Source organism: Candoia aspera, chromosome 9, assembly GCF_035149785.1.
Source record: "Candoia aspera isolate rCanAsp1 chromosome 9, rCanAsp1.hap2, whole genome shotgun sequence".
Classification (NCBI taxonomy): domain Eukaryota; kingdom Metazoa; phylum Chordata; class Lepidosauria; order Squamata; family Boidae; genus Candoia; species Candoia aspera.
Window position 1 is genome coordinate 442,418 of NC_086161.1, and position 27,836 is coordinate 470,253.

Sequence of the window (27,836 nt, forward strand, 5' to 3'; positions counted from 1 at the left end):
TAAGTGCCAATCGGCCTGGGATGTGTTCTTCCCTTATTCCTGGGACGTTCATGTGACATTCAGGGCCACGGTTAACTTGCTTCCAGAATGAATCAGTGCCCTTGGGCACAGGACCACAAACTCTCCTACACCATTTCAGCCCTCATGGCCTAAGTGGATTTGTCCAGCATCTGTCCTGGTAAGTTGGCACCACACCTCGTCCTGCAGAGCAGCAAATTAGGGTCTTGGCCCTCAGGAGCACTCCAGGGAAGGCAGTCAAATTCCAGGCCAGATCCTGCACTAGATCCCCACGCACCCAGCCTGGTGCCTTTTTCCCACCCTCTTCTCAAGAGGTGCACCTGGTGGCCTTCATACAGTTGAAAAGTGTCTTCTGGGACACAAAAGCTTTCTCCCTAGCTGGTTATGCAGCAAGCTGGACAAATTCCGGGGCAGAGGTGGGGAGAGAGCCAAGCTCCATATGCTGTAGGTTGGCTTCTAGCTAAAGAGAATAAGGCAGTGGGAGGAGAGAGACTGGACCCCTCCCCCTTTAACGTTTGATTTATCATTCATTTGGTTTCAAGCCAAAATGCATGGGCTTTCTTGTCTGTCCTCTGAAGTTCCATGGCTGGACAAACAGATCCCTGCTGGACTGTTGTCAAGCTTGCAAAAGGCAAGGGGGCCTGGGCTGCCCTGTTTGGTGCTGTGGAGGCACCTTTCCTGCAACATGTCAGAGCCATGCAGCTCCTCTGAGCTGCCACAGCAGTGACTGAGGGCTTGGGCTCCTCCATCTCATCCTTGCTCTGTACAGGCCTTTTGCCCAGATCCTGGTCTTGCCCACAGCAACTCTTGGAAATCCTTCTGCAGATGATCAACCTCCAGAAGCTGCTGTGGCTTCACGTCATGCATCATCACAAGGTTGATGGTTTCCAGATGTTGTGATGCACCCAGTACCTAAATAGTTCTGACTCTGGAAGCGAGGCGTGTTGGACTTTCATCACTTCCCCTGTTCCAGCCAGGAGCGCCTGCTGATGCGCTGCAGATGGAGGATGAGGCAGGGGTCAGGCTTCACCACCTATTCATCAGTCGGCCTCTCACCCCTGGCTCATGACTCTGAAAAGTGCAAGGGTTTCTTGCATCTTCTCAGGCAACTACCCATATTCCAGAAGGCCTTTTTGAAGAGGGATTCAGGGATTGTTGCCCCCACCACAAAAGGGGGTGGGGAGTTATCTACTGCTGCTCCCTTCCTGTTGGGGAAGCAACGGGCAAGTCAGGGAAGAAGGCATGTGGTGATTGCCTGTTCCAACTGAGTAGCCTCCCTCTGGTTCCAGCCTGTTCCCACCAGCAAACAGCCAGATGCTCAGCCAAACCCAGTCACAACTATCATTACATGAGCAGAGTAAAAGCATCAGGGAAGAAACTGAACAGTGAGCAATGAAAGATCCCAGCAGGACACCCTGGGGGAGGGGAGAACCAAAGCTGCATGGAACAGTTTCCTGGCCACCATGGGGAGGGAAGGAGGCACACTTGGAGTTCAGGGGAATCACTGGAGTTTGGAGTTGTTGTTTGTAGTTGTTGGCCTCCTGAGAATGCCCCCACCCCATGTCCCTCTTCCCTTTCTTTCTCTGGCCAGGTCTCAGGAGCCATGCCGGGATACAAGCCGCAAGATATGAGTGAGCTGCTTTGGCACAGGTGCCCACAAGAGGGCACTGGCTGCAACCCACAGCACCCCACGTTTTAAGAAGGGGAGCTGGTGCCCTCTGCCCCCAGGCCCAGAGCAAAGATCAAAAGGATGGCTCTATTCTTCAGGGGTTCTAGGAAGGATGACACCCTGCCTGGAAAACAGGCATTTTAAACCATTGCTACAATACAGTAATGGAAAGGAAGGGAATGTTTCCTTTTAAAAGTCAGAACCCCCAGCTTTTGGTGTAACTCCAATTGTGCAGAAGTGCCTCTGACCAAAGTAAACAGCAAGCTGCAAAGACAACCATTTGTAAGAGTTCCAATTAAGTTTTTAAAATATTTTTTCTAATTTTCTAAATAGGCTTTGTGCCAGAGACTGTAAATACGCCATCCCTGGCCATAACAATTATGCTACCTAGCATTGTCCCCCTGTGCAGGGGGTGCAGCCACATTCTCCCCCATTTTTAGCTAGATTTGATTTTTTAAAGAGCAGGGGGGATTCTTATGTGCATCTCGTGCAGGACAGAGTTCAGTAAGGCCACGAGATTCTCTTGGGGGGCTCCCCGTTCTTAGCACAGTGAAGCTGAGGCCACCTGGCACATAGCCTTCCTCCCTCTTGACTGACCAGGAGCTCCTCTTCCTCATCTGGATTAAGCATCAACTTGTTTCATCCACTCCTGGCGCTGCTTCATCCCGTCTCCAACGCTGCTTTAGGAGGGTTTGAGTCAGGCATGGAACCCTTCTGCCTGGATACCAGCTTCCCCCTTGGAAAAAAAACAGTAATCCCAAAGCCAGGTCAGGCTATATTCCACAGCTGGACTAGAAGCTAAGTACCTGTTCTCCAGCATTTTTGATTGAAGGTGAAAACGGTATCTGTGGTTCTGGGAACCACACACAATCCCAAAACCAATGAGGCAGGATGAAATTCAGAGGGTGCATCATCTAACTGATGAGAAAGTGCTTGATTGGTCATGTGAAAATAAAACGGGGACCTGGAATTGTGCCTTGTTTGCTACTGCCTACTTCTCATGTTAATAAGAAATGCATTGTGATCTTAACCTCTCCGGGATTGCTGTTACTTTCTTTGGATTGTAGTCATATGTTTTATGGCCTTGTTACTATGTATCCCAATCGCCCAGAAGCACAGGATTGGCACAGCACAGATTTTTTGCCAAATAAATAAAAACGCAGCACTGAGCAACAAAGTGTCCCTCCGCCCCACCGGCCCCAGCACCCAGAACCAGGGCTGTTCTTGCCAGGAAAGGCCCCTTCCTTTCCAGGATCCGGTGCGGCCCCCCGGCTTTCCCTTCCCCAAAGCCTGGTCCCGCCGGTCCCACCCTCCCAGAAGCCTCAACAGCAGGTGGTTTTCCAGCGCAGAGGCCACGCGGGGGTGGGTGTCTTTTCTCCAGATGAGCCGGAGGCCCAGCCCGACCCCGCCCGGCTGGGTTCACACAACCACCGCGGTGTCCACGCTACGCCCCGCAAAGCGCCTTCCTGCGGATCCACGCAACAGCTCGGGGTGGGGGGGAGCTGCCGGAACCGTCCAGCCTGGCCTCGGAGCGCCGGGCGAAGGGCTCCTTAACAACCGGCGGAACGAAGGGAGGGGCGCGGGGGCCTTCCCCGCCCTCGCCTTTGTTCAGCACCCAGGGTCTGGCGCGCGGGCTCCGGCTCGGGGGCAGCGGGGAGCGCCCCTCCGGGGTCGGGAAGGCGCGGGAGAGCGCGCGCCCCTGAGCCGACCGCGGGCCGGGTCGAGCGCGCGCACGCGCAAATAGGGAGCAGACTGGGAGGGCGGCGGGTCCCCGCCCGGCGCTCCTCCTTCCCTCGGCGGGGCGGCCTTTCAGCGCTGAAAGAGGAGCTCGGACGGGCGGCGGCGGCGGCGGCGGCGGCGGCGGCGGCTCCAACTCAGAGGGACCGCCGGACTGAGCGGAGCGGTGGCATCGTCCGGGCTAGCCTGCTTGGCAGGTGCGGGTGTAGCGGGCGCCCAGTCGGCGGAGCCTGCAGGTAATCCAGGAGGCGCCTCTCCTCTGCCCGGGCCGCCTTTCCGAGCCTTCGGACTGGCCGGAGGACGTTCTGACCCGGGAGAGCCGGCCGGGGTTGGCATCCTCGGGTCGCCCGAGCGGAAGATGGAATGGGCGGCCGTACCTCGGCTTGACTCCGGCCGGCGGGGTCTTTCACAGAGGGGAGCGTGGTGGACAGCACCTGAAGGAGGCATCGACGGCCGGCAGCCCTCAGCTCCCCGCCTGCCTGGACGTGGCGCATTCCGCGCATTCCTGAAGCTTTTCTTCCGCACCCGGGCTGCCGGCGGAGGCGGGGAGGGGAAGCGACCCTGGCGCGCAAAAGCTGGGAGGAGGGCTCCTTCCTGCCATTCTTCGGACACCCCACCCCTCCGCACACCTGCGCTCGGCCTTGGTGGGCAGCTTCCGGGAGGGAGGAGATCCCTCTGCTCCCTTTCTGGACGCGCCGGCGTTGGGGAGAGGGTTCGGGAGCTCCACGCGGCCGTGGCTCCGGCCCCCCTTGCTGCTGCTTGGGAGAAAACGCTATCCGGTCTGGGGATGTAGGAGAGAGGCTCTCCCTGGGGTTTGCCCTGCCCCGCGGCGCCGGGAAGCTGCGGAGGATCGGGCGGCTCCAGGCTCTAGCAGGATGGGAGCCTAGGCTCAGGGCCCTGAGCCACGCTGAAAGGAGACTGCTGAGTGATTCTGGGAGATGCTTTCTACCTTGCAGGATTGTTGTGAGGCAATTCGTGGGGGGGGGCATGCAGTGGTCTTGGCCAGCCTGCCTGGTTGTTGCTTGGTGCTGGGCTCCTAATCTGACCTAGGGGTCTCCCGGCAGCATCTGACTGAGACCCAGAGACTTCCCACCCTTGGAACAGCCAGCTTGGGGCAGCTGTCCAGTCCCTCCTCTGTGGTGGGTCTGAGGAAGAGCATCCTTAGCTAGGCTCCCCACACCACACCACCCCCGGGCCATTGCCAGTTGTGGCCCTTGCTGGCCTCTCCAGGTGGCCTTTCTCATTCTGTAGGCCTGGCTGTGGAGCTGGGATGCCCAGCAAAGGGTGCTGATTTGACCTGGGGAAGCTGCAAGGCACATGGGACACCAGTCCCCAAAGCCAGCTTCCTCCTTGCCCAGGACCACCACTAGAATTGCTAGCTTTCTCTTTGAACCCAGAAAGGCCTGCCAGCCCACCCCAGGCACTGGGTAGCAGATGCCAGTCAGCAAGCCAAGCTGCTGCCCTCAGCCTCCTCGTCCTAGAAGCTGAGGCAGGGAGCAAGGCCATGGCTCAGCCAGACAGAAGGCCTTTCGGCCCAGAGGCGGTTGGAGCTGGGCTTTGCCAAGAGTCTTAGCCGGGTCTGCTGATGCCTGCTGCTTTCTGGCAGAGCAGATCTGGTGCCATCCCAGCCAGATTGGGACTCCCCTACAGCCCTCCCTCTAGTCTTTTGCCTGGATCCTGCGTCAGAAGCTAGCTCTCCGGAAGCCCGGCTACTGTGGGCGGCTTGGGCTTGCCTGGCTCCGGCCAAGGGTTGCGCCACCCCCACTTTTCCCAGGCTGCCTGCTCTGAGGCACGGAAAGCTGCTAGGGAGGGCCAGACTTGAGCCTTTGGTGCTCCTCCAGGGCAAATCTGTCAGGGGCTGGGAGGCTGGCCATTGGCCTCTTCCCCTCACCTCCTCCCCACTTGCAGCGGCTAGGAGCGAAGGCCAGCCCTCAGGTTTTGGCCCAGCCTGGCTGGAACTCCCCCCTTGTCCTTTGCTGCCCAACCACTCCCAGACACACAAGGACCTCATTCTCTGACAGCCTGGAGAAGAAAGGCGCCTTGTGGCTGACAAGGTACAGCCCCCTCCCTTCAAACAGAGCCTGCTTGTCAGGGCTTGTGGCTCTGAGTGGGGAGAAGAGAGAAGGGTGAGGAGCCAGGGCGCCCCCTCCCCCCACCCCCATCTCTTCTCCTATGAAAAGGGGGGTGAGGAGGCAAGAAGCCAAGATCTCAGGCCCTGTTTGTCAGTGGGCGGTGCTCCCCACCCCCTCGGGCAGGTTGAAGAAAGAGGATGGGCCTCTGGAGATGGCAGACACAGGCTTATCCGCCTCATCACTCAGAAGGTGGGCCACAGAGGGATCTGAGGACTGGGGGGCCCACGCCTGTGCTGGGGGGGCGCTCGGGACAGACAGTGCCCTGCTGGCTCTCCTGGAACAGTGCAGATGTTGGGCTTGCAGATGGCACAAGAGGTTGCCCGTTCTGCTCTCCAGAAAGGGGGCAAGATTTCTACTTCCCTCCAGAAGGGAGGCATGCTGGAGAGTGCCTGAGTGAAATGGAAAGGCTCAGGTGTTCCAAACTAGGAAACTGCCTGTATGAGGCAACTCAAAAACCGTGCCGACTTTTAATCTCTCCAAGATTCTTCAGCAGGCAACCTAGTACTGTAAATGGTGGTAGAAAAGGAGGAGACAGGAGCTGATGTTGAAGCAAAGAATCCGGAATTGGGGGTGGGGGCACAGACACTCAGCGTAATCTTTGACAGGTGCAGGGGTTGTTGGATACAAGAACCCAGGCTCTCCCAGGGATGCTGGGATGAAAGCAAGCCAGGGGTGATCCCATGCTTCGTGATGATAAAATCCAGCTGCAACTTCAGTTCATGGCCAACCTAAACATGCTTCATCCTTGTAACATTTTCCAGAGGGGAAGTGATGCTAGTCTCTTGCAGGGACAAGGGCCCAAGAAACCTGAGCTATCCTGAGGTACACGGCTGACATGCATGTGTTAAGATTTATATCCTGACTTTCTTCCAGGAGCTCAAGGGGGCATGTGTAGCCTTCTCTCCTCCAGTTTTGCCCCACAGCAGTAACCCTGTAAGGTAGGCTGGGCCAAGAGAGGACGTAGACCCGGCTCTCCCTGCTGCTAGCCCAACGCCGTCCCCATCACAGCACTGCAGTGGATATCGACCAGGAGAGCTACAGCCCGCTAGGTACAGGACTGTACCACATCCATGAAAATGTGTGCAGTGACACATTCTAATCTTGATAGTGCCACAATATCACTGATGAGTTTGTTGGGTCCTTTTTAGGCAGAAAACAACAGAGAGAAATTAACTTTTTGTTGAAATTAACAAAGCTGAAGATAATTTCAAATACTTGTACTAGTTAGCAGGGCCGCAACTAGGGTCTGTGTCACCCAGGGCAAACATGGATTCCGCGCCCATTTTGGCGCCCCCCCAGTGCTCATTTTGGCACCCCACCAGCGCGGCACCCGGGGCACATGTCCCAGTTGCCCCCCTCTAGTTGCGGCCCTGCTAGTTAGTCATGAAGTAAGTTTACCTAGTAGCTGTAATGATGGCTGCTTGGAGTAAAGTCTTGCTCGGTCCCTCTGCCTCCCTGCTACTGAATAGCTATGTTGGGTTTTTCATCAAAAGCAGAAATAGGCACCTTGTACTTCAGTGAACTTGAGAAATGGGTATGCTTTATTGGTGCTGGGGACAGAATGCACTCTTGGGGAGCATTTTTCATGGGCATGGCTGGCAGAGCAGCAGGCTTTCCTCCCCTATATGTCCTGCAGAAAAATGAGGGGGCAGCTCCCCTGCAGGGACTGAGCCTCACCTTCATTGGAGGGCAAGCAGAAGCCTACCCTTTCCGAGGCCAGGGGCAAGGAACCAGCCTCAACGAGGCCAGGCCAGATCCTGCCTTCTAGCCCAGAAAGGCCTGCAGAGCAGCAGCAGCAGCAGCAGCCCTACCCCAGGGCTGCCTTGGAAAGACTTGCCTTTTCAGGAATCTTTGGCCGGGCACTTGTGACATGCACTCCCCTCTCCCCTTCCCAGGCCAGAGGAGTGCTGCCATGGAGACCTGCAACCACAGCCTGGCTGGTCCCCCCCGCCGGCTACAGAAGCCCATTCAGGTGAGTGGGTGCCCTGAGCGAGCCCAGTTGTCCTTTAGAGGGTGCTGAGGCCTCTCCGGTGTCAGCTGGTGGCTCAGGAGGGGACCCTTTCATGCCCCTGAGGCTTTGCTAGCCCAAATGTGAGCCTCAGGCAGGCAAAGCAGTGGGGGAGCCCCATTCAGAGGCAAGCAGCTCTGGTGCCAGCTCAGCCAGCTTCCTGGTAGCAGGGGAACCTTCCTGGCTCCTGCCTCCCCTCCCCCACCCCACTTTTAAAGCTTCTGGCAAACTTGCCCTGTCTTAAGGGCTGCCCCTGCCATTTCCTGCCCATTTCGTGGCCTGGCAGCCTGCCTTGCAACCTGACTGGCTGGAGGATGGCAATTAAGGAAGAGGGACAGGGGTTGCTCAGGGTTTCTGCCCCCAGGGAAGCAAGGCTGCACTCTGCTCTTGCCCACTTGAGGACTGGCCATGAGCCCCTTAGGCAACCTGCTGGCTCCAGGACCCTAAATGCAGGGCCAGAGTGTCCTTGCACACATCCGTTCCCGCTGCCACCCTCTTCCCGTGCCTGCATCCCCTGGGCCATTCTTGGAGGAGGAGGGAGCACAGACATGGCTGCTGATGGCCTTTCCTCCCTGCCCCACAGAGCAGCCTCCTGGACCTGACTGAGACGGCCCGAGGGTTGAAGGTGCAGACGCAGAAGCCACACCTGGTGAGCCTGGGCAGTGGGCGCCTCAGCACTGCCATCACTCTGCTGCCTCTCGAAGAGGGTACGCATGTCCCTGAGGAGCCCTGGTGCCCTCCCTGCAACTTCAGCCTCCCCTCAAAGCAAGAGTGCCCCCGTGCCCGCCCCCCGCTCACAGTGTCTCCTTGCAGGCAAGACGGTCCTGGGCTCTGCTGCTGGGGACATTGTGCTACAGGGGGCTGGGGTAGCCCCCCAGCACTGCTTCATTGAGAATGTGTGTGGGACCCTCACCCTGCACCCCTGCGGCCATCCCTGCACCATCGATGGGCTGCCTATCACGTGCCCCACCCGCTTGTCCCAAGGTAAGGAGAGGTGAGGCGAGGCAAGGCTCTGCTGGGTGGGGCTTGGAGAGATCCACAAACCCATCACACTGTCCTGGGCCAAGCACTTCAAGGGAATCCTGGGTTCTGGGTCTCTGAAATGGTTTCTGGGCTCAGGTCTGTTCACCCTGGTGGGCCCAGCATTGGGACACAGCCCCACTGGCATCCGCATTTTTCTAACATGTGGGCCCGCTCTGTTCCCTGGCTGGCAGACTTCCAGTTGGGTGGAGCCTCCTGCTGCCAAGCTCTGTGGTTCAGGTGGAATCCACCTATGGTTTTTTTTGGGGGGGGGACTCCACCTGCAAGTCCCAAGAGAGACCCCAAGGTGAGTCTGGAGCAGCAGAGATACCCGCTTCCTCCTTGCTCCATGGCTCCTGGCAAAGCAATGCACAGAACTCAGAGGCCCTTGGGGCAGAGGGGCCTGGAGGAAGGTGCCCTCCGAGGATGGCCCAGGAGCCCTTCTGCAGCGTGGGGGTCTGCCACCCCTCAGAGTACTGTACTGGCCAGTCTCCCCATCCCCGGGTCAGCACTAGCAGGGAGCCTCCCTGCCGGGGCCACAGTGGGAGGCCGGCTCCGAGCATCACCATGGGAACCCAGCTAATCTCTGTGGTTCGCTTTGTCCTTGGCAGGGAGGGCAGCTCTGCTGGCACAAACAAAGGAGAACGAGCAGGAGGCTGGTGCAGGGGCGTTCCTTTGGTCACCCAAGACGGGCAGCCGCTCACAGGAGGGAAGCAGGGCCTCAGCCATGCCCAGCCATCGCATGCAGGTGCAGCCCCAGCTGACCTCTGCTCTTCTCCGGGAGCCGCCAGTGAGGACCCCCATAGTTGGTGATGGGCTTGTTTAATGGTGAAAAGCAGCCCCCCCCCACCTCCAGTGTTTTACCCATTCTCTAGTTAATGTCTCAAGTTTCTTTATCACAGCAGAGCCAGTCATTTTCAAATCCCTCCGAGACTAATTTCCAGGGGTCCTCAACAAAGCAGATTCTGAGGCCAACTGAAAACCTCAGCAGCAGATAAGCCGTAAGCGCTCCCCCTAAAAGCCACAGGGAAGGGATATATACGGGCAGACGAACCCTAACTCACTGAAAGCAGCACAGCCTGTGAAGATCTCCCCCAAGAGTGGGAGGTAGGATTCTGCAACTACTGGCCCCCCAGCCCCCAGCCCGCCCCCCCCCCAGCTTTTCTCGTTCAGTTCTTCTTGCTGTTCCTCATCCGGCCTGCAGCAGCCCCTCTGAACAGAAATCACAACGTCAAGTCAGCTTTTCCAGAGACTCGTTATTTCCTGTCTGAATCACATTTTTCTTCTGATGAGAGCCTGGAACGCGAACCCTGTAAAACATTTTTAAAAGGAATTGCCAGGAGGCCTTGGCTGGGATGCAAGAGGAAAATAACTGGATGGCTTTTCCCCAGGCTGAGTCTGTCCCTGCTTCGTCCCTTTGCGGCCAGCAGTGGATTGTGGCCTCTGCTGCGCCGGGAGTAGGCTGATGCTCAGGCCTCCTTGTGGGACTTACCCCAATGCCCCCCCCACACACGTTGCGCTTCATATATGGCTGCCAGCAAAGCTGCCGGCACCCCCAGCCTGGACCCCCGGAGGTGCCAGGTCCTCCCTCCTAGCCTGGCTTCCCCTTGGGGACCCTGAAAGACTTTTCCCCGGGTGGCTGGGCGGGAAGGCTGAGTGGGAGGATGTGAAAGCACAGCAGGCGGCACCGCAGACTCTCCTTGGCATGGTTGGCAGAGATCCTGGGCTCTGGTTCTCCCCAGCTGCCCTATCTGTCCTGCCGGTGGGGAAATTGGCCAGGGGAGGATTCCAAGGAAGGGGATGCAGAATCCTTGGAAAATTGCTGGCTGGAGTGCTGCCTCCCGAGTTTCCTCGAAATGGGAAGTGCCACAGCGGCACGCGAGGAGTCAACGGAAGCTCCAGGGCGAGGGGTCCGAATTGTGCGGGCGGGGAAGCTAAAGCCGCCTGCCCCCCCACGCAAAAAAGCTGCTCGGGAGGGGGCGCGGTGCGTGCAGATTCCGGGGCGCTCAGCGCCCGGGCCGCGCACTGCAGGAGCGCGCAGGTGGGCCAGAAGGCCGACCGCCGGCAGAACAGCCCGGAGCAGAGCGGGGTCCTCGGCGCAGGCCGGCCCTGCTGGAGTGGCGCCGCCCCCTGAGTTGACCCCGCCAGTTGGGATCGGCCCTGCGCCGTCGGGCGGGGGAGCGCGGCCAGGCCGGGGCCCGGCGCGCGGCGGGTGGTAAGTGCGTGCGCGCGGCCCTCCCTGGCAACGAGGGGGCGGGAGAGACCCTCCCTGCCTCCGCCAGCCCGGCGCTATTTTTAGCCGTCCTGGAGGCGCCGGCCGACGTGACGGGAGACGCCGCCCAGCTCGCGGCTTCTACGGTCCCAGGGATGCGGCCGGTGCGCTCTCCAGCCTGGAGCGCGGGCGGTCCCCTAGCCCGCAGGCGCGGCCGAGGCAGCCGCCGATGCCTGGTGCTTTCTGCCGGGGGGCGGCCCAGCCCCTGCCCAAGAATGGCCTTTGGGGAAGTGAAGGGCAGCCGTCTTCCGCCTGGCTGGCTCCGAGTTGGGCATGGGGGAGCGTCAGCCTTGCGGGCTTGGGCGCTGCGGCACAGGCGCATCCGCGCCCAGCAAAGGGGTCCGCCAGGCCCAGCGCTTGACCCGGGAGCGGGGCCCAAGGCTCCCTTGGGCCGGTCGTCCTCTCGCCGCCCGGTCCCCTCGGACTTAGAAGGAGCGGGGGCCCTGTGTAAGCTGGCTGGCGCTCGGAGGAAAGTTGGGCGGGATCGGGGGGCGTGCGGGGTCTAGCGGGAGCCCTTCCTCCGCTCCCAGCGAGCGTGCCGGGACTCTGAGGCTCCCGGCGCAGAGTGCGGTCCGGGTGGGGGGGAGCCAAAAGGTTTATAGGGGAGACTGTTGGGCAGGGGGAGATTTGTACATGGGGTGGGCAGACCTGCATGGCTCCTCTCCCGCTTCCTGGCTGGATTTCAGCTGCTTGGCCTTGTTGGTGGGGGTGGCTGAGGGTACCGTCCTGTCGTCACCAGTGCCCCCCCCCGCAAGCTAGTGCACCCTTTCTGGCGGGAGTAGGACAGAAGTGCAGCCGGCTTCATCTTCCACCACTGCCCCCCTTCCTGTCCAGGGCTAAGCTATGGGGGGCTTGGGAAGGAGGGGTGGCGAAGATGGCAGATTTCTACTTTTAATTCTGTGCTCTGTGGAAGGATGGATCAGTTGTCCACTTTCGCTCCCTGATTGCCTGTCCCCCACTGGGCTCTTGTCTTCAGAACTCCGCAACCGATTCGGAACTCCCAATGATTGCCTCTCCTTTTCCCAAGGCGGGAGGCAGCGGAGGATGCCTTGTGCTGGATTTGATGCACCTTCGCGGTATCCTCCTTTGCTCGCCATTTTCCTTAGTAGGCTGGCCACAGACCTTGACCTTTTCCTTCCTTAGGGGGTAAATCTAGTCTCTCAATCGGTTGCTTGCCATGTTTGTATCCTTTTTCGTTCCCCAAAACGCCTTTTGCAGTGCAGTGACAGGAACTGTCTGTGACGGTCTTCCAGCAGGGCTTCTGTTTTTTAATGTACCCATCATGGAATTAGTGGCCTTTTTCACAGCAATAGCATGTTACACTGACATTTTATTTTATTTTATTTTATTTTATTTATTTTATTATTTATTTTATTTTATTATTTTATTAATTATTTTATTTTATTTTTTTCTTGGGGATGTGGGAACCAGGCCATCAAGATAAGCCAGAATAGTGGATGGTTGTTCATTTGAGTTTGGCATGAGTGGGCTTGGTTAACCTGAGGGCAGTGGGCTTTGTGAGGATCCTGCTATGGAGTGTGGGAGACTCACTTGCCTCCCAGAGCAGAGAAGAGCTTGCTAGGTTTGGGCTGCGTGTCCAGGAAGCTCGTGGTCTCTTTCTGCAGTTGTGGTTGTCACTGAGCCCTTTGGATGACTCAAGCTTCCTTCAGGGCCGGTTTCTGGGGCATGTGTACCTGGAGACGCCCTCCCCCTCATCCTGCTATACCAGGACCCATAACAGTGGCACGGTCCAGTTTGGTGGGGGGCAGGTCTGAACTCATGCAGAGAAAGGCAGGATGGAATCTGCTGGGGGGGGGGACGAGGAGGAGGATAGCTAGACCATGTAAGCTTTCTTTAGCACATCAGGGCTCCGTTTTTAGTAACCTTCCATTTAATTTGTTTGCTTCAGAACTGGCTGGGGAACTGGTGCCAACACAGCATTATTTTTTTTGAGATTCAGGACTGCAGGGTGGTTGTTTTCCTCCTGTGTTGCATGGGGAGTGTAGGGCTCAGACAAACTGATGACTGAAGGGAGCTGCCCTGGCCTTCGAAGAGGGCATTTTAGCAAAAGTGGCAGCTGCTGGCACTGCAGCCAAGGGGCCAGAAGACCTTCCAGGCAACGCTGCACCCTCCTTGGCTTCTGCGCCTGGCCCTTGGCTAAGGCTAAGCTCCAGAGCGCCCATATGAGGTGAGGACATGGGCAGGTGTGCTGGGCCTTTGTTGTTTCCTGGCTTCATATTCCCTCCCCCCCCCCCCCCCCCATTGCCTCACTCCTGTCGGCAGGAGCTGGTTTGTCTGCCTGCTGCCACGGCAGGATCCTGGAATGTTATTTCCTCAGGCAGCAGATTCTGTGGCCAGGCCCAGCGCTGCAGCAGGGCACAGCTGCTTAGCAGCTCAGATGCATTGGGAAAGCCTGGGAGGAGGAGTGCCCAGGGAGGCTCTGGATGTCTGTCTGCTCTTCCCACCCTGAACCTTGCTGTTGCCAGAGTTCCCACTGTCTCCCAGCTTCTCAACCTGGTGAGAGTGCTGCTAGCCAGTCTGGTCTAGTGGTTAAGGCAACGGGCTAGAAACCAGGAGACTGCGGGTTCTAGTCCCGCCTCAGGCATGAAAGCTGGCTGGGTGCCCTTGGGCGTTCCCCTCTCTCAGCCCAATCCACCTCACAGGGTTGTTGTTGTGGGGAAAATAGGAGGAGGAAGGAGTGTTAGGTATGTTTGCTGTCCTCTCTGGCACTGAGCCACCTCCTCCGGAGCTCCAGTTACCGCTTGGCTCTTTCCTGGCTGGCGCCCAGGTTGTTGCGTTCAGGGTAGGACTGGCTGGATCATGCCTGTACAGACATCATGACAGTGTGAACCTGTGTTCACTTGTGTCAGCTGCACTAGGTGGACTATGCCAGGAATCCACTCTGCAGGATGTCTACCACTGCTTTTCTTGAGATAGGCGGGCCTCCCCCTTATACTTCAGCGAATTAGGGAGGCATCTGCCTGAGCCACTTCCAAACATTATGTGCACATCCTGGACTTTTAAAAGACACTTCAGTCCCTTGTACCTAGGCAACAGATCCTGCATCTCCCTGTCAAGGTCATCTTCCTTACACTCCACACCGTGCCTGCTCATTTGTGTGCAGGGGGAGCTTTCAGCAGTTGTATCGGCTTGGGGGGTTGGTAGGAAAGGAAAGAAGTATAGAAGTGTTCACCACCACAACTGAAGAGCAGCAGTTCTTCCTTTCATGGCCAACTTCAGTCTTGGGGCCCCGTTTACAAGGACAGAGCCCCCCAGAGAAGCTTTTGGGTCGACCCAGCTAGGGAGTGAACTGTGAGTGGGGCCTCTGGGACTGAGTGGGGGTGGGGGCAGGTGGTCTCTCCGCTCACCTGGTCCCATGAAGTTGAGGCTCAGCAGTCACACCAAGCCTTTGGAGCAGGTGGCGCTCGTGCTCGAGGCTCTGACCTCCTGGCCGCCATAAATGGCATCAGCCAAGGCTTCTGAGCAGCCTCCCAGGGCAGCCCCACGGACAGCACATCACAGTCGTCTGGTGGCAGGAAGCTCTGGGGCTCAAAGGAGCTTCTCGGGGCTTCACAGAGCAGCCCAGTTGTCTCTGGACGTGGCTGCAACTCTTGGAGCAGCCCGCATGGCTGGGCTGGCCTTCCAGTGGGTCGGTCTGGTGCTCCTCTGACGCCGATGCTGGCTCTCCTCCTCCTCTCAGGGCACGTGATCTGCTTGGGCCAGTCGACCTTCCTCCGGTTCAACCACCCAGCTGAGGCGATGTGGATGAAAAGCATGGGGCCTGGGGGCCGGCAAGGCCATGTGGCCCAGCACAGACCAGGTGGGTGCTTGGCATGATTGGGTCCAGAGGGGCGCAGGTGGGATCCCGAGCTCCTCCTCGGCGTGGCTGCCCTGCACTTCTGGCCTGGCTGGCAGACCTTGAGCAAAGTACTCGGGGCGGGGCACCCGAAGGGGTATTTGGGGAGGCGGGGGTGCAGAGTGGCCTTGGGCTCCTGGGGTGCAGGCTCAGGTGCCCTTGTGGCATGGGGGGAATGGGGGAGGGATGAGGGACTTCTCCCTCCTGAGACTCCTGTCTCTTTGCAGCAGAGTGGCAGAGCCCCGCCAGTGGCAACTCCGAGGGGGCGCCACTCCCCCTGCTCAGCCCCCAGACCTTAGTCAGCTCCATTGAGAGGGACCTACAGGGCATCATGGACTCCCTGGCGCTGCAGGAGGAAGGTGGCGGCGGCAGTGGCAGTGGCAGCAGCATCGCAGCACGGTTCCTCGGGCGCACTCTGCCTCCAATGGCCCCCTCTGTGGCAAACGGTGGGGGGGGCTGCTCCCTGCTGTCCCCCCTCCAAAGCCCTGGTGACATGTCTCTGGGATCCACCTACGAAAATGCCTCCTCTCCTCCGTTCTCCCCGCTCTCCTCTCCCGCCAGCAGCAGCAGCAGCGGCTGCCAAAGCCCATCATCCTCCGGCTGCTGCCGGGACCAAGCTCCCGCCCTTCCCCCCGCGGTGCCCATCCGGTCCTCAAGTTACAGCCATGTGGCGTTATTTCCCCAAGGGGGGCCTTGCCCAGACCCCTTGAACAGCCCCAGTGGCTTCCTAAGCTCTGCTCACAGCTCAGGGAGCCCCCGGGGGGAGAGGAGGGTCTGGCGGGATGGCCCTGCGAGCCCCCTGCCAAGTCACAGGGCTGGGCCTTCTGTGGAGAACCCTCCTCCTAGCCAGCACAGCTCCCCCCCACCGAAAAAGACCCCACTGGGCAGTGCATGGCCGCAGTCCCCCAATAGTCTCTCTGCGACCGGTGCCTTCCAGCTGCCCTCAGCTCCGCAGAGCAAGGCTGCAGCGCTGCAGGAGCAGGCCCCCAGCTCCTTCGAGGAGATGCCCTCGGTCAGCCCTTCCTGGCCAGCCCAGCTGGGGAAATCAGGCTGCCAGGCGTTGGAGCTGGCAGGTGTTGCCCCACAGTCCTGCCAGGCCCAACAGGCCCCCAAGAGTCCCCGGTTCAGCCAGCTGTCCCTGGAGAGCAGGCGGGAGCTGCCCCCACTCAGCCCAGCCCTGGGGCGCCGGGTGGCTTCGCCAGGCCCCCCCAGTAGCCACTCCCTGCAGGGCAAGCTTGGGGAGAATCCCAGAGTCTGGCGGAGGGAGGGATCTTCTGCCTCCTCCTCCTGCCTGCGGGGTCGCAGTCCCTCACCCACCCCTCTCTCTGGGGAGGGTGCCCGCCACAAGCCCCGTGGCAGGGCAGGCCTCAGCTCTGCGTCCAGCCTGGGCTGCCTTGTCCTCCCCTCGGGCTCCCCCCAGCTGAGCTGCAAGAGCCCCGGGGGGCCCTGGGTGCCGGGCCCTTTGCGGGAACGCAAGCAGAGCATCTCGGAGCTGACTGGCCATGAGGGCGACCTGCTGGGGTACCACCAGTGGCAGCGCCAGGAGCGTCTCCGGGAGCAAGAGGTGGAGCGGTTGGTAAGCGGGAGCCGAGTCTGTGGGTTTCAGCATGGCCCCTGGAAACTTGGGGGCCGCATGAAGGGTGTGGCTGTGGGAAAGGCGCACCAATTCTGTACAAGTGGGCTTGGCTTCGTGGGCAGATCGGCTGCTTCCGAGAGGGGGAAGGTGGTCTGGCTTTCCCAGCAGGGTGTCCTGTTGTGTCACCCCCACCCCGCCACCGCCTTTGCTGTGCGATCCCTGCTGGCCTGGAGTTAACTCTGCCCATTCTGGTCAGCACAGTGCCACCGAGCGCCTACTTCTCTGAGCCCAGTGACCAGAAGCCGGGTCGGCTGGGTGGCCTTGGTGGCTCTGGCCAGGCCTGCCTGGCTCTGCAGATGGGCAGCGCAGACTCTGTCATTCAGACACAGGGAAGGAGAGCTGGCCCCTTGGCTCGCCCAGAGCAGTCCCGTTTGGCCCTTGGGCATTCATCCCCTGTTGTGCACCTCCTTGCCCTCTTTTCCACCCTGGGCTTTCCCTGGCCCAGGGGACCTGTTGCCCTGTTCAAGAGGCTTTGGGCTCATTTGCTGGGCAAGCTTCCCTCCACACCCACCTGCCTGCCATCAGCTGGGTATGGACACATCTGTGTTGCTTGTGGACACAGCTGGGGCACAGGTCCAGGCCCCAGGCCTGCCCCCTCCTGGCTGGGGCCAGGAGAGGAAGCAGCCCTGAGTAAGGCAGAGGGCTGGCCAGGCCCCCCAGAGGCGCAGCCTGGGGGGCGTGGGTATGCTTGTGTGCGCAGCCCCTCCAGCTCACCCAGCTCTCGCTCTCTCCATGGGTGACCAGGAGCGTCAGCGGCTGGAGGCCATCCTCAGCCTGTGTGCCGAGTACACGCGGAATGACACAGGGCCCGCCCGAGGGGATGGCGCCTACTCCAGTGCGGCTGAGAAGGCGGCCCCCACACCCCGCCAGGAGGGATGTGGTGGTGGGCGCTTGGAGGAGGAGAGCCTGAGGGAGGAGAGCAGCAGCACCGAGAGCGCCGGCCATGAGGTGAGAAGCTGCAGCCCCAGAAGGTCTTCGTGGCCCGAGCAGCTGCCTGCAGCACCCCGCCCGGGGGGCCCTTCCTGCTCCGGAGGGGGCTCACAGGGCCCTCGCCAACAGGGGGTGGCACTGAGCAGCCCATCCCTTGCAGCACGAGGCGCCGCTCACCCCGGAGCCGGTCCGTCTGGAGGAGGAGCACGCCCGCCTCCGGGCCAGCACAGAGCACCTGCAAAGCCGCCTGGAGGAGCTGGAGCAGCAGCTGCGGGAGGCCACCCGAGAGGTAAGGGACGCCTGTCCTGTGAGGGGGGGCAGACGTGGAGAGGCGGGGCGGTGGTGCTCACGCCTCTGCCCTCTGCTCTGCCCTCCCCTGCCCTGCCAGGCAGAGATGGAGCAAGCCCTTCTGCAGGGCGAGCGGGAAGCAGAGCTCCACCAGCTGCAGCAGGAGCAGCAGGTGGTACACCTCCTGCAGATGCAGTTGTCTGGCCTGGACGCCACCGTTCGCCAGGAGCGGGACAAGGTAACTAGCCAGTGGGGGGGGGGTTGCTGCCGGCAGCCCTTGTCTGCTTGGGCCGACTGGTGCGCTGCGAGTGCTACTCTGGGTGGCTTGAGGGCTAGGGCTGCCCCTGCCTGCCCTTGAGGGCTAGGGCTGCCCCTGCCTGCCCTCAGGCGGTCCTGCCCTCTCCTGACCTGGGCATGATGGGAAGTGGGGGAGCTCCGCCAGCCCCCCATAGAGAAGCCTCTCCCTCTGGGCTTTTGGGGAAGACTCTGCCAAATGCCATGGGACCCCTTGGCGGGCGTGCCTCCAAGGAAGGAGCCTTCCCTGTGCCATGTCACAGGCAGCTTGACACACTCACAGGGCTTGCCAGAGGCACACGGGCCTGGCACCTGCTTCCTCCTTTGCTGCTCACTTTTGGCTGGCGAGTGCTCCTTCAGGGGCCGTGGTTTTCTGGCTTCCTCTGGTCTTTGCTCACACAGGGAGCCCGAGGGCAGCACACGCTCCAAAGCCTAGCCACTAACTCCTGCCAGCACTAACCGGCTCTAGCCCCTCTCCTTTTCCTCTTCCTCTCCTCACTCCACCTCTCGCAGCTTCCTGGGGGTGTCAGACCAGGAGAGGCTGAGCCCAGCTTTGATTGCCCTTCCCTTCCCGTCTTGGGAGCTGCCTGGTGTCTTGCAAGAGCACGTCTGGCGTTTACAGGCCTTCCTCTGTGGCAACACTAACCCACTTATTAAGGGGTGGGCAGGACTGGAGGTTCTGCAGAAACCAGGGAGGGCCCCTGCTCAGAACCCCCTCTTTCACCCCAGTCACTCTTCTGCCTTTACCCTTGCCTAAGAAAGGGACCGTCCGGGTGAGTTCTCAGGGACACAGTCCTGTCATAGAGGGAGGGAGTCCATACCGGGTCTCTGAGAAAAGCTTTAAAATCAATGTGGAAAGCCTCTGAGCTGCCCTGGAGAGAGCGGATCGCTGCCCGCAGACCTGCTTGCTCAGCCCAACTCGGATCCTGCAGAGGGCTCCTTCTGGCTCTCACAGACGCATCTGCACCAGGAGAACTTTTACCTTCTTTGGGCCCTGGAGGCTGGAAAGCACTTCAGTGTGGCCCAGCTGTGAGCTGAAATCTGCGCCACTGGGCCTGAAGGTAGATGGTTTGGGCATGCCTTAGTCAAGCAGCCCAGGGAACCGACGTTCTGCATTAGTCTAAATCATGTCAGTTTGCACTTGCATACTTTATTCTGCTATGCTTGTTATCTTGCACTGTTGGTTCTGATTTTGTTCATCATAGAACAGAAAGGTAGGAAGGGATCTTGGAAGTTATCCAGTCCACCTCTTGCCTGTGTGGAATCCACTGCCTGCAGCATCTGCAGCGGGTGGCTATCTAGCCTCTATTTGAATGCCTCTAGCAGAAGAGGCCCCGCTCTTAATTCATGGCAGGTCCTGGCCATACAGTACTTTTTTCATGTCCAATCAAAGTCTACGTCTTTGTGATTCAAGAGCATTGCTTCTTGTTCTGTTTCCTGGAACAATTCTGAACAATTTATTTGGAAACCGCTAGCATTTCTCCCAAATAATTTTCTCCAGGCTAAATATACCTGACAAACACCTCCAACTGTTCCTTGTAGGTTATTTCTTCCAGGCCCCTTGGTGGCTCTCCTCTGGGACGCACTCCAGTTTGTCAATGTCTGTCCTAAATGTGCCCAGAACTGGACGAGGTAGTCTAGGTATGGTCTGATTAACATAGAATAAAGAAGAACTGTGATTTCACTTGTCCTTCTGTTGACACAGCTTCTGCGGGTATTTGCTTTTTGGTCGCAACGTCACCCTCTGGCTTGTGTTCAGCTCATGATCCATCAAGACCCACAGATCCTTTTTGCATATGGACCCAGTACAGTTCCCCTCCACGCTTGCCATCCCATGCTGATGACTTTTTTTCATTCTAAATTAAGGCTTTGCATTTCTCCCAAGTGAAATTAATCTTACTGAATTTCATGGCTTTTTGCCCAGCATTCAAACTCATCAAGATCCTCCTGATCTTGATACAGTAGTGGGCAGTCCTGTCCTTCCAATCCCTGGAAACTTTGGCATTATTCAAAGTGCTTTCAACACATGCTTCTCTTTGCAGTCCTGGGGACTAGGACTCAGCTTTTTGTTTTTTTTAAGCAGGGGATAGACATAGGGGGCTGTGGATACACCACTGGTACAAGCCTCAGTGGGCCCTGCTTATGCAGTGTTACATTCTACCTTGAGTAATTGACTCACCTGAGCTTCCAACTGCCCAGAAGTCACCAGAAGCTAGAGTCATACTTCCTCTAGTGGCCAGATCTGTGTTTGTGTCTTCAGCATTACTGCGCTAACTTGCATGGGGCAAGGCAGCTTTAAGATGGGGCTGGATAGTCACCTGCTAAAAATGTTTGCTTCTAGGAGGCTGGACTTTGCACGGAAGAATGGAAAAAGGTGTAGCTGCTGGTGCTGGGAGCAGCTGCCCTGGCAACAGCCTGGGAGGGTGGGCAGGCGGTCCTCTGGCCAGCAAGCTTGGAGACGCAGCTCCCTTAACCCCAAAACCCTCCCTAACCCCCTCTCTGCATGGCCTGCCCTCGAGAAGCATGTTTTCTCCTCTCTCTCCTCTGCGTGTGTTGTTTTCTCCCGGCTTCAGGAGAGAGCAAAGGTTGATGCTGAAAGGAAGGCGCTTGAGAAACTGCGGGCGTTTTACTTTGAGCTCAAGAGCCAGCTTGAAAACTGCCCTGAGTCAATGAGGGAGCAATTGAAAGACCAGATGCAAAGGGTCAGTGCCTCCTCCACGCCCCCACCCACCTTCAGTGGGGCAGTGGGTGCCACTCCGTGCCCGGCACACTGGCACGAGTGCGCTTCCAGGAGACCGAGTGGCAGCTGCCCCTTCCCTGCACACAAAGGCCGTGCTGCCTCTGGCAGGCTTGGGGGTGCTCGTGAACAGGGTCAGAGCAGGACTGGGCAGGGAGAAGTCTGGGGTGCCTGCATGGTTGATGTTGAGTCAGAGGGGCACCACTTTCCTGCCAGCCCCCAGGATGGAGAGGGAGTGCCAGAGTGGCTCTCCGGCCCCCTTGCTTTTGATTTTGGGGCTTCTGGCGTTTGTTCCTGGGACAGTTGAGGAGAAGCCGCCCTCGGGCTGTGGGAGTGTCTGGAGACACTGGCTTGCCCATACCCCAGGACAGCCGATCCTGGGAAATGGGCACAGGGCCTCCAGGGCCTGCTCCCTGCTGGAGACCTGGTGGCAGCCAGTCCAAGGCCAGCAGTGCTGGCTAACGTTGCCGAGCCACCCTCCTCCCCCCCTCCCCCCCTCCCCCTCCCCCCTCCCCCTCCTCCTCGACTGCTTCTTCCTCTCAGCAGCCATGTCCCTGCGCAGGAGGCCGAGGCCATGGAGGCCGAGACCAAGCTCTTTGAGGACCTGGAGTTCCAGCAGCTGGAACAGGAGAGCTGCCAGGAGGAAGAGCGTGAGCTGCTGAGCCACCGGCTGCTGCGCAACCAGGCCGAGAGCCACCGCTGCCTGGCCCGCCGGAAGGTGAGCCGCCGTCTCTGCCACAGCCCGACCCCAAGGCTTTGGAGTGTATCCGTGGCACATGCTCAGCGTCCTTCCGTCTCCCTGCTGCAGGAACGCGTGGCTGCCCTGGAGAACCAGGCCAAGCAGCTGCGGCTGCAGGCCGCTCTGGAGGCTGGCCAGCTGCGTGAGGAGAGGAGGGCCACCTTGCAACAGCTCCAGCAGGTGGGCTAGTGGAGCAGTGGCTGCGGAGGAGCCCCAGCTCAGTTGGGCATGGGAAAGAGGTGGGGTGCCCAGCTGGGGGCTCTGCTGTCTCCCCAGCCGTGCAAGGGAGGGCTGGGGGGCTCTTCTGACCCTCTCCCTCCCCGTTCCTGCTTTCCCCACAGGAGAAGGAGGCCCTCCTGGCACTGGAACGACGGTTCTGCGCCCTCACCAGCGGCTCTGCCTTTCCCAAGAGCTCACGTGCCCTCCGAGAGGTATGAGGGGTCTAGGAGAGCACCAAGGAGAATGTGCCCGACGAGCCACGGCTCTGCCTGGCTGATCCCAGTGGTGCTTAGGACACAGTCCAGGAAGGACCTTCTTGCTCAAGCAGTGGGGCACGAGCATTGCAGGGTGCGGGAGGTTTGATCCTGGCACAGGAGCCTTAGCATTCCCAATATGATGCTTTCTGGCCCAGGTCGGGGGAGCGCTTGGCATTCTTGGTCTGGCCTCCCCACAGTCTCTGTGTAGCTCCCCCTCGATGCCTGCTGGGTCAGGCCTGTGCCCAGGACCAGTCCACCCAGCATGTTCCTGAGGCTCAGCCCTTGCCCAGGTCTTGAGGCCCGAGATGGATGGCAGCTCCGGCAGCCTAGCCTGGCCCCGAAGCGGGAAGGGCCCCTATTCATGTTGCTCGGCATCCCCGCTCTTGGCCACAGATCCTCTCTCAAGATGCTGTGACCGTGCAGACCTCTCCCACTGGGGTCAGCCCAGCTGCCCGGCTTCCGCTCCTCCCCGCCTTGCCCCCCTTGAGGCGGAGCATCTCCCACTCCAGTGGCTTTCCTCTCACAGGGCTCTCCGTCCCCGCCGAGCTGGAGAGGCGGCCCACCCAGCAAGCCAGCCAGCACCCTTCCTAGCCTCGTGAGGGAGCGTGAGGGGGCGCTCCAGCATGAAGGTAGGTGGCACCCATGCTCCTGGAGTCTCCCCTGTGCTCCTCTGCTGGGCCCTGGCCCCCCATGGCAAGTGGAGTCTGGGGCCAAGCTCCTGCCTGGCGCTGAGCCTGCCCTCGTCCTGGGCCTGTTTGCAGGGCACCAGGCAATTCAGGAGCAGCGGCAGTGCCCAGCTGACCTGACACAGGAGGTGGCAGCAGAGGCCCTGTGGGGGGCCCCCCTCTGCCCTCCCCTCATGTCCCGCTCCGTCCTCCATCATCACCCCCTCCTGGGCCGAGGTCAGCTGGCCAATGACCCCGAGCTGGCCTACGACACCCTCAGCCTGGAGAGCTCAGACAGCTTGGAGACCAGCCTCTCTCTGAGTGGGAACTCAGCCTGCTCACCGGACAATGCCTGCAGGTAGGGCTTGGCCCTCTGCCCTCCTCTTCCCAGCTGGCCTGGGGGATGCCTTGCTGCCTGAGTCCTCCTGGAGCGGCTTCCCCGTCTCTCCATTGCCTCCCTCTCGCTTGGCCCTTCCCTTGAGTCTTGCCCAGCATCCTCTGGGTTGGGCTGCACTGCTAACCCACTTGGCTCAGAGGCACCCAGCCCCCACCCAAGAAGAGGCTGTTTGGGGTGGGGGGGCAGCCGGGCTTGGCCAGGGGCAGGCAGTGATGACTGGTTGGCATTGCAGCACCAGTGGGGCCGATACCAGGAAGATCGAAGAGATGGAGAAGCTGCTGAAGGAGGCCCATGCTGAGAGGTCACGCCTGATGGAATCGCGAGTGAGGGCGGGAGGAAAAGACTGGGACGGGGATCCCCCCAAGTTAGCGTTCTGGGAGAGCCCTTCCCCCACTGGCTGGCCCTTGCAAAACAGTTGTGGGGGGGACTCGAAAGGCAGCAGACTCCCTCCTCCCCAGTGAATTCTGTCCCCATTGGCAGAAACCGTGGCCCAGATGGACGGCGGGGCGGGGGTGGGTGGCTTCCGTCCATGGCCAGGGCTGTGGCTGTGGCTGTGGCTGTGGCTGTGGGCCCAGCGGGGGAGATGGATGGGTTGGGCGGGAGGGAGCAGCGGCTCACCCTTCCATTCTGGCAGGAGCAAGAGATGGAGCTGCGTGGCCAGGCCCTAGAGGATGAGCGGCAGCGGCGGGAGCAGCTGGAACAGCGGTTGCAGGACGAGACAGCGCAGCGGCAGGAGCTGATTGACAGGGAGGTCAAGATACGGGAGAAGCAGCTGGCTCAGGTGTGCCGGGGCAGCCAGGCTGGGGCAGGGCTGCTTTGGCCCTCTCCTCCCTGCCTTCGGGAGAGGCAGCACCCTCTGGTTTCCCAAGTGGGAACTCCCTGCCCGAAGCATGAGTTGGGGAGGAGGGCCAGAAGGATTGTGTGCTGCCTGGCTCCCACAGCAGGCAGCCTGCTGTCCCCACACGCCTGGCCGAGGAGGATGCCCAGCCACCTGTCCCCCCCCCCCCCCCGCCCGCTGCCAGGGAGAGCTGGTGCGGAGCCTGGTTCCTGGCTCGGGACAGGCAGTGCTCTTTAACTGCTGCAGGGGCTTGGGACAAATGGGGTCCGGTGTCTCCCACCAACTTTGTACTTCCCCATCCTGCAGGCACGGCCCCTGACACGTTACTTGCCCATCCGCAAAGAGGACTTTGATCTGCGCTTGCACATCGAGTCCTCTGGCCACAGCGTGGACACCTGCAGCCACGTCATCCTCTCCGCAAAGTTGTGCAAAGGCTACCTGGTCAAGATGGGGGGCAAAATCAGATCCTGGAAGAAGCGCTGGTTTGTCTTTGACCGCCTGCGGCATACCCTCTCTTACTACGCAGGTAAGGCTTCCTGTTCTGGGCCACGGCCTGGCTGCTCCCGCCCTTCTGGCCCTCAGGGCCCGGAAGTGGGGCTCAGGCATCTGCCTCTCCCTTCCACCCCCCTGCAGACAAGCATGAGACGAAGCTGAAGGGCCTCCTCTACTTCCAAGCCATCGAGGAGGTTTACTACGATCACCTCCGGTGCGCAGCCAAGGTGAGAGGCAGCGGGGGGGGGGGGGATGAGGAGGGGCCGCTTTGAGCGTAGCCAGACTCCTGGCCGGGCCGCTTCTCCGTCTGCCTCTCCTTCTCCCGCAGAAGAGATTCTTCCCTCCCAGCCTGTCCAGCATAGGTGCCCACCCCTTTTCTCTGGCAAGGCCACTAACCTGGCATGGTCCCGAATCCCCGAACTGACAGAGCCATCCAGGGGGACATATTTGGGCTGCAGCTCATGAGGGACCCAGGGGAGGCGGCACTCAGGCAGGGTACAGCATGGCCTCAACCAGCCGACGTCCTCACGGCTTGGGCAGCGTGCAGCCCCCTCACGGCTACAGCCACGGTCAACGGGCAGCTCTTGGCTCTCCTGAATGCTAACACCAGGCCACAGGGAGAAAAGGGGAAAGGGTGTGTGTGCTTCTTTTGAGCCTGTTTTGTGAGAGGTAACAGGCCTACTTGGGCAAAGCTCACCCCAAAGCGCTTGGGTTGCGTAGCTGCTGTGTGACCTGCCTGCCTGTGGCTTCTCTCCTTGCCCACCCCACCTGTAGTCCCTGTTCATGGCCTATCTCTTCCCTGCCTCGTGGTGTGCAGCAGCCTTGTGCTGTTATCTCTTCAGTGGAAGGTTTTGCTGGCCCCCTTTCCTTGGAGGACTGGGGTTACCACCTCCTCTGCATTTGGACAGGCCAGGCAGGGGTGGGGGTTTTGTGCCCTCCTTAGTATTATTAGCATCAGCTCTGGCCTCCTGCCGGGAGGGCAGGTGTCGGGCAGCAGGAAGGCAGCACCTCTCTTCTCTCAGCAGAGCCCCAATCCTGCCTTAACCTTCTGCATCAAGACTCATGACCGGCTCTACTACACGGTGGCCCCCTCTGCAGAAGCCATGCGCATTTGGATGGACGTCATTGTCACAGGGGCCGAAGGCTACACCCAGTTCCTGAGCTGATGCACCACAGCCAGGAGACCGGTGCCCTGTCCGCTGTTCCGGGCCAGGAGGGCAAAGAAGCAGACTCCACCAGCTTGGGCTCTCTGACAGCCACCTCACAGGGCTCCAGGCGGACAGCCTCTGCAGGGTGCCTAGTGCCTGAATTGAATTGAATTGCCCCGTCGCTGAGCTCGTTGAGGAAGCCAGGGCCACCTGCCTGCTGCTCCCCCACCAACTTCCAAGCTGGTGGAAGGTCAGAGGAGCCCGTGTCCCACTCCTGGCCATGGCTTGCTGGCAGCACGGGGTGGAGATCTCCTACCCCCGACCTAGACTGGGGGGGAGTTCCCTGGCTTTCGGGCACCAGGCTCAGAAGCCCTGGGAGGCTCCTTCTGGGAGCAACCGGTCATCTTGGAACTTCACTTCCAAGGCCTGTTTTCTACATTTTTCCAAAACGCAGAGGCAGCTGAGAACAGTCCTCCCTTGGAGCTTGGGGCTGCTGGGTAGCTGGGCTGAGAGACAGAAAGTAAAATAAAGGCTTTGCATACTTTCACCAATATATGCCTCCTTTTGTCATTTAAAGAACCAGCTCAATAAATCAAAGTTTATTTACCGTCCAAGCCCAAACACAAGAAAAAGACCAACAATACAATAAATACATTTTTAAATAGTACAAGAAAATTCTGAGACTATGAACAGCTAACAGTTAATAGCATGAGGGAGGGCCCAGGCAGCTTCTAAGAGTTCCATCTATTGAGAAAAAAATGCATAAGCTTCTTAAAAGTTTCTGAAGGGTGGTCTCGCAAAAGAAGCTGATGGGTCCCTGGACACAGTGGCAACAAGTTGTTAATAAGAGCTGAAAGTATTAAGGTTGATCGCCGTTGGGTCCACAATGGGTTTTTTAATAGCACATGTGAAGCAGATTCTATCTCTGTGTCTGAATAAAACAATGCAGCTTTCATAGGGGAGACTTGCATATCAGCCAGTTGTTGCCCTAATGAGCAATGCCCCAATTTGGGCCATAGAAATATTGAATATTGGATATATTGAAAATACTGAATATTGAGAGCCAGTTTGGTCTAGTGGTTAAGGCAATGGGCTAGAGACCAGGAGGCTGAGAGCTTTAGTCCTGCCTTAGGCATGAAAGCTGGCTGGGTGACATTGGGCCAGTCCCTCTCAGCCCCACTCACCTCACAGGGTTGCTGTTGTGGGAAAAATAGGAGGAGGAAGGAGTATTAGGTATGTTTGCCGCCTTGAGGTATTTATAAAAATAATAGAGGCGGGATATAAAATAAATAAACTGAATAAGGGACTGACAATAAGATTTTTTTTTTTAATTTTAAGCTAGGGGAGCCCTTATGGGTATACAGCTGAGCACCACATAGCATCATACCCAGAACATTAGCTTTAAATAGTTTAATGGTTGCTGGAACATAATTATTTCCAGATGGACCTGCAAATTTAGCAACTTTTAGGGATGCTTTTGGGGTTCTTACTAGTAGATCTAACCCTAAAGTTGCCGCTTGAATAGACCAAGATTGGGAACAGACATCTAGATATTTAAAGGGTAAGTTGACAGGTTTGCCATTCATCATCCATCTAATTGGGGCCTTCAAGAGTTTCCTAGAGAATATCCATCATTTTTTGTTTTAGAATATTTATTTTGAGGCATTCTCTGGAGCAGTGCAGGAAGCAGCCCCCGCCCATTCTCTAGATGGACCCAACACTCTAGGGGTTTGCTACAAAGCAAGACGATGACAATTCAAGGAAATGTGCCATGAAGTAAACCCTGGCTTTGTGCACATGGGTCCTGACATCAGGCACAACGATGCCAGTCAAAGGGCTTGTGGCGCTTCACTTGCCCCCAGCCCCTATGTCAGATGCCCCACACCTTGCACAGTTGCGCCTACCCCACATCAGCCCCCTAGAATTGGACAAGAGCCTCCCACTGAGCCACCAGGGCAGTCTACGCAACCAGGACCCAAGGGATGCTAGTGGTGGCTTCCTGCTCCATTTGGAAGGCTCCCCAGCCCAGGAGCAGCTTGCTTGGCCTGAGGACCTCCCGTGAAAGAGCTTTTGGTGCAGGTGATCTCCCTGTTGAACATGGACAATGAGGAAGTTCCTCCTATGCATGTGGGCTTCCCTACGTGTTGTTCCTGCCTGACCGGCACAAGTGACAATGCCTGGGCCTGATTGGGAGTCTTGGCTTAATTTGAACTAGATTTAACCAAGCAGAGTCTCCAAACCAGGCACAGGCATCAGCCAAAAAAGTGCAGTGGAGTCCCCATGCAGGTGCAGCTGATGTGGGCATTAAGACAAGGGCTAACAGCTGCCTGGGAGCGAACTGGCCGTGTCCAAATGCAGCAGGGGTTTAGATTTATTTCTAACTCCGTTCTGCTGAAGGACGGACGGATTGCAGGCCTTCCTCTGTTGCCATTGCCCCCTTCCTCACCAGGTCATCCCCAGATTTGTTAGCATGAGCACTCAGTC

At 58.9% G+C, this 27,836-nt stretch overlaps 1 protein-coding gene across 4 annotated transcripts; it reads left to right on the top strand.

Annotated features, from left to right (window-relative positions):
- The first annotated feature begins 3,456 nt into the window (after nucleotides 1-3,456).
- Nucleotides 3,457-25,900, top strand: PHLDB1 (pleckstrin homology like domain family B member 1). 4 transcript variants are annotated; one of them, XM_063311489.1, is made up of 19 exons: nucleotides 3,457-3,660; nucleotides 7,452-7,528; nucleotides 8,148-8,271; nucleotides 8,378-8,548; nucleotides 14,557-14,676; nucleotides 14,940-16,288; nucleotides 17,093-17,296; nucleotides 17,439-17,567; nucleotides 17,667-17,804; nucleotides 20,434-20,562; nucleotides 21,160-21,315; nucleotides 21,406-21,516; nucleotides 21,678-21,767; nucleotides 22,339-22,835; nucleotides 23,107-23,197; nucleotides 23,509-23,655; nucleotides 24,019-24,238; nucleotides 24,346-24,431; nucleotides 25,230-25,900. In XM_063311489.1, exons 2-19 carry the CDS (start codon nucleotides 7,469-7,471, stop codon nucleotides 25,368-25,370), a joined length of 3,963 nt encoding a protein of 1,320 aa, XP_063167559.1. In that variant the 5' UTR covers nucleotides 3,457-3,660; nucleotides 7,452-7,468; the 3' UTR covers nucleotides 25,371-25,900. The 4 variants fall into 4 exon arrangements, with proteins under 4 accessions (XP_063167559.1, XP_063167560.1, XP_063167562.1 ...); XM_063311490.1 differs by lacking the exon at nucleotides 20,434-20,562; XM_063311492.1 differs by lacking the exons at nucleotides 3,457-3,660; nucleotides 7,452-7,528; nucleotides 8,148-8,271; nucleotides 8,378-8,548 and adding an exon at nucleotides 10,780-10,799.
- Nucleotides 25,901-27,836: the final 1,936 nt, after the last annotated feature.

Bases quoted from the DNA above. Each gene is read 5' to 3' on its own strand.
- PHLDB1 (XM_063311489.1), top strand. From the start codon at position 7,469: ATGGAGACCTGCAACCACAGCCTGGCTGGTCCCCCCCGCCGGCTACAG. The intron at 8,272-8,377 runs GTACGCATGTCC...GTCTCCTTGCAG, and splicing joins TCTGCTGCCTCTCGAAGAGG to GCAAGACGGTCCTGGGCTCT. The intron at 17,568-17,666 runs GTAAGGGACGCC...CTGCCCTGCCAG, and splicing joins TGCGGGAGGCCACCCGAGAG to GCAGAGATGGAGCAAGCCCT.